Source organism: Myotis myotis, unplaced genomic scaffold, assembly GCF_014108235.1.
Source record: "Myotis myotis isolate mMyoMyo1 unplaced genomic scaffold, mMyoMyo1.p scaffold_m19_p_1, whole genome shotgun sequence".
NCBI lineage: Eukaryota > Metazoa > Chordata > Mammalia > Chiroptera > Vespertilionidae > Myotis > Myotis myotis.
In genome coordinates this window covers 149175803-149180404 of record NW_023416313.1, presented here as the reverse complement: position 1 = coordinate 149180404, position 4602 = coordinate 149175803, and the positions used below count along the sequence as shown (strand labels likewise).

The following is a 4602-nucleotide window of genomic DNA, read 5'->3' as shown; positions in this document are numbered from 1 at the left end:
AAATTGGCAAAGGACCTAAATAGACACTTTTCAAAAGAAGACATTCAGAAAGCCAAGAGACACATGAAAACATGCTAAAAGTCACTAATCATCTGAGAGATGCAAATCAAAACAACAATGAGGTATCATCACACACCTGTCAGAATGGCTATCATCAACAAATCAACAAATGACAAGTGCTGGAGAGGATGCAGAGAAAAAGGAACCCTCGTGCACTGATGGTGGGAATGCAGACTGGTGCAGCCACTGTGGAAAACAGTATGGTATTTCCTCAAAAAGTTAAAAATGGAACTCCCATTTGACCCAGTAATCCCACTTTTAGGACTATATCCCAAGAAACCAGAAACACCAATCAGAAAGGATATATGCATCCCTATGTTCAGAGCAGCACAATTCACCATAGCTAAGATTTGGGAACAGCCTAAGTGCCATCAACAGATGAATGGATTAGAAAACAGTGGTACATCTACACAATGGAATACTACACTGCTGTAAAAAAGAAGGAACTCTTACCATTTGCAACAGCATGGATGGAACTGGAGAGCATTAAGCTAAGTGAAATAAGCCAGTCAATGAAAGAAAAATACCACATGACCTCACTCGTTTATGGATAATAAAGACCATTATAAACTGATGAACAAAAATCGATACAGAGGCAGAGCAGCATCAAACAGACTGTCAAACTACAGTGGGAAGGCTGAGGAGGGTCGGGTTGCGGGGGGAGGTAAGAGATCAACTGAAGGACTTGTGTGCATGCATATAAGCATAACCAATGGACACAAGATACTGGGTGGAAGGGGAGACCGGGGGAAGGTCAATGGGTAAAAAAAGGAGACATATGTACTGCTCTTTGTAATACTTTAGCAATAAAATAAAATGAAAAAATAAAATAAAAAGAGACATGGGTAACTTTGTGAAAGATGCATATGTTCATTATCTTGATTGTGGTTATGGCTTCACAAGTATATAGAAATGTCAAATCTTATAAAAATATTTACTTTAAATAGGTGCAGTTTATTTTAATGAAAGTATAGGTTAATAAAACCATTAAAATAAAAATTTAACAAATATCTCCCCTTAAAATTTCTTGTGTGACATAAAATGCAAAATATTTATCCTGTTGGTTCCTATTAGCTTCAAATTTTGTGTTTTTTAAAAAAGTATACATAACTACTTTCTATACCCATGTGTTGCACCATTTATTTTCAACCAAGCACCATCCCCACTTATTTTGTTTTTCTCCTTGTACATCACAATAGAAGTTTGTAGAATCTTTTTTAGAATTCATTTCTAGCATAGTTTTGTGGCAGGTTTTGACATAATTATCTGGGCCTGAATTTCTCAAGTTCACATCTGGGAGACTATTCACACATTCACTCAGAGGACTCATGAAGCCCCTTGATCTGAATCTGTTTAGAAAGAGCTGCAGGAAACAGCCTGAACTAAGGTTCCATACCTGTGTCTGTGGATAAGTGCTTGCAGGGTCTTATAGAAAGATGTGTCCTTCTCCAGAACTTTATCCTCATTATCCTCAAATGTTTTTTGTTTTGTTTTATAAAACAAATTAAAGTCATAAAAAGGGAAATCAAAAAGTGCTTGCTTTGGCACTTCATAAAAAAAATGACTAGTTTTTAAAAATTTGTGTAGTCATAGGGACATTTCCCCATGCTGATCCCAGAGCTTTCTCCCTGATTTTTGAGAACCACCTGTTGGTCTAGGACAGTTACCACAAATGAAATCTTGTAAATGGATATCAGGCTAACTGAAACAAAACAACTTGGGGGAGCTTTAAAAAAAATACAGAATAATAGGTCTCAAACCTAAAATATATGTTTTATGAAATTAGTGTTGAGATTCTAAAATCTATATTTTTAAATTACTTACACATTGATTCTACTCTTCGCTGTTGTATGAGTATCAGCTAGTATATCTTTACAATTGATAACAGATAAACAAGAGAACTCTAAGTTATGCTCCAGGTTTTTGAGGCAAATCCACATCTCCTGGGTTCTCTATCCTGTGGGGGAACACTATTTTATTCAAGGTTGGCCACAAAATGTGGCAAATGGATGATAGTAGAAAGCATTTTTGATACTAAATTTGCATTAAGGCTCTAGGTCTAGTATTCCTTGCCTGACTCACATGGGTTAGCTATCTTATCTTGGAATGAATAAAGCAGAGTGAGATTAAGATGTTGATCTAAGATCACTCTTTATTGATTTGGTAACTTCAAATATGATGTTTCTTCTGTTTAAAATATATACTTTTAAAAATGATAAAGAAATTCAGAAATATTTGACTATTGATAAAATAGGTATTTTTTTCTCCTGAAAAAAATTGATTAAAAAGATAGCATTTCTTAAAATTGGTAATATTTTAAAACTGAGGAAGTATTGTATGCCATGTGGTAGTGAATCCTCAATGAAAGACTGTTTATTTCTGTTTAATTTATCAAATATTTAGTAGGCACACAATAAATGTCAATCATGCTACAATATTGGGGTACAGTGCTAGAAAGTGAAGAATCACTCAATGAAGACTTGACTTTTTATTACTTCCTCTGATTTCAACTCCCTACTTTTTCTGACAGTTTGTGGATTATAAGCAGGACCACAATATGTAGGTTTGAATATACAATACAGTATTAAAATACTCAAGAAAATTGATTTTCTTCCAACTAAAGAAAAACTCTGCATTCTCTGTTAAAGAACTTCCATGTTAACCTTTGTCCTAAAATAAAATTCAACCTGAGAGCTTAAGATAACTGTTGTTCAATTTTCTAATCTCCACCTAAAGACCGATTGTTACTCAACAAGTAAAGTCATAGATGAGACCATATTGCCACTTTGGGAGGAGCCTAAGAATCTTGCATCCATTTCATTCCCTGTCCACCAGGGGGTGCAGCTTCCCAACACAAACACATTTCCTGTGTGAAATACAGGCTTGCCAGTATATTTATCATTTCACTGTGACTTCATTTCTTGTTAAGAGTCAAGAACATTATTTAGATGATGCTGTAGAGATGAACTCTTCTCCGGGCTTAGTGGCTGTGGTGCTCTTAGTGCTTGGTAAGTAACACACCTCTTAAAATATGGAATATTTCTTCTATTATGTCAGGAAATACTTTAACTTTAATTTTATTGAAGAGCTTCATGCCCAAGGTGACAGAGTTCTCTTATTTTTCTTCAGGACAAACCCATGGAGACTCGGTGACCCAGACAAAAGGCCAAGTGACCCTCTCAGAAGGGGCTCCCCTGACTGTGAATTGCTCCTATGAAACCACACAGTACCCTGCTCTTTTCTGGTATGTTCAGTATCCTGGAGAAGGTCCACAGCTCCTCCTGAAAGCCACAAGGGTCAACGAGAATGGAAGCAACAAAGGATTTGTAGCCACATACCAAAAACAACCAAATGCCTTCCACTTGGAGAAAGCCTCAGTCCACCAGTCAGATTCTGCAATGTACTACTGTGCACAGAGTGACACAGTGACAGACACTGCAGGGGGAGCTGAGCACAAACTCTGAGCAAGGAGCCTGGCTGCTGAGTGTCTGTGACTGTTTTATCCACTGTGGTGGATTTTATTATTTAACATCAAATACAAATTTCGAATATTTTATGCACATTAATAGAGAGTTAGGATAAATAGACCTGCATATACCATATGTATTTAAGACACAGGAAGGCTTTTGTTTGTTTGTTTGTTTGTTTGTTTTGTTAATCCTCATCCTAGAATATTTTTCCATTAATTTATTTTATTTTATTTATTTTATTTTATTTTATTTTATTTTATTTTATTTTATTTTATTTTATTTTATTTTATTTTATTTTATGTAGGGAGAGTGTAAGAGAGAGGGAAAGACAGAAAGAAACATCAATGTGAAAGAAACACATCAATTGGTTGCCTCCTGCATGAGCACTGGCCAGGGCTCCGGCCGGGGAGGAGCCTGCAAGCAAGGTACATGTCCTTGATTGGAATTGAACGTAGGACCCTTTGGCCCTTAGTCTGACACTCTACCCACTGAGCCAAACTGTCTAGGGCCAAAGACAGGCTTTTGTTTAGAAAACAATGCACTAAAACATTGATATAAAAAAAGGAGAATTAGTTAAAATATTTAAGATATCTTATGTATTGCTGTTGACAGCATTATAATTTAACCTAAGTTATGACTAACTGGGAAGAAGCAAAAGGGAAGGCCAAATACTATGGATGTGCCATTTTTGCAGCTTTGCTAGGAAGCTGCAGTTGAACACTCTCCAGGTCTGTTACCCACAGATCCTGGGAAAGGGACAGAATAGGGTGGGCAAAAGACACATGCCCAGTAAAGTCTGCCATTCACACCTGGGAATCGGTCATTGATGTGGCCACTGCAAGTCTAGGAAGATTTGAGATATTTAATCTCCTAAACAAAGCAGTTAGCTCTCTTGCTTGCACTCTTGGGACTCTTGTTGCAGGGGGTGTGCTCTCCTGGCTCCCTTACATTTGCCCACATCGCTCACAGCCATGTGGACCCCACAAAATGGGCTGATGGACTGTAAGTAGCCTAATGTTGAACTGGCCCCAGCTCCACATGGAACGCTTCTAGCTCTACTGAATCCCCTGCT

At 37.1% G+C, this 4602-nt stretch overlaps 1 gene segment (V, D, J or C); it reads left to right on the top strand.

Annotated features, from left to right (window-relative positions):
• Nucleotides 1–950: 950 nt before the first annotated feature.
• LOC118673199 lies at nt 951–3524 on the top strand. The segment is given in 3 exon segments: nt 951–962; nt 2990–3068; nt 3190–3524. Coding segments are annotated over 3 exon segments (426 nt in total).
• The last annotated feature ends 1078 nt before the right edge of the window (nt 3525–4602 follow it).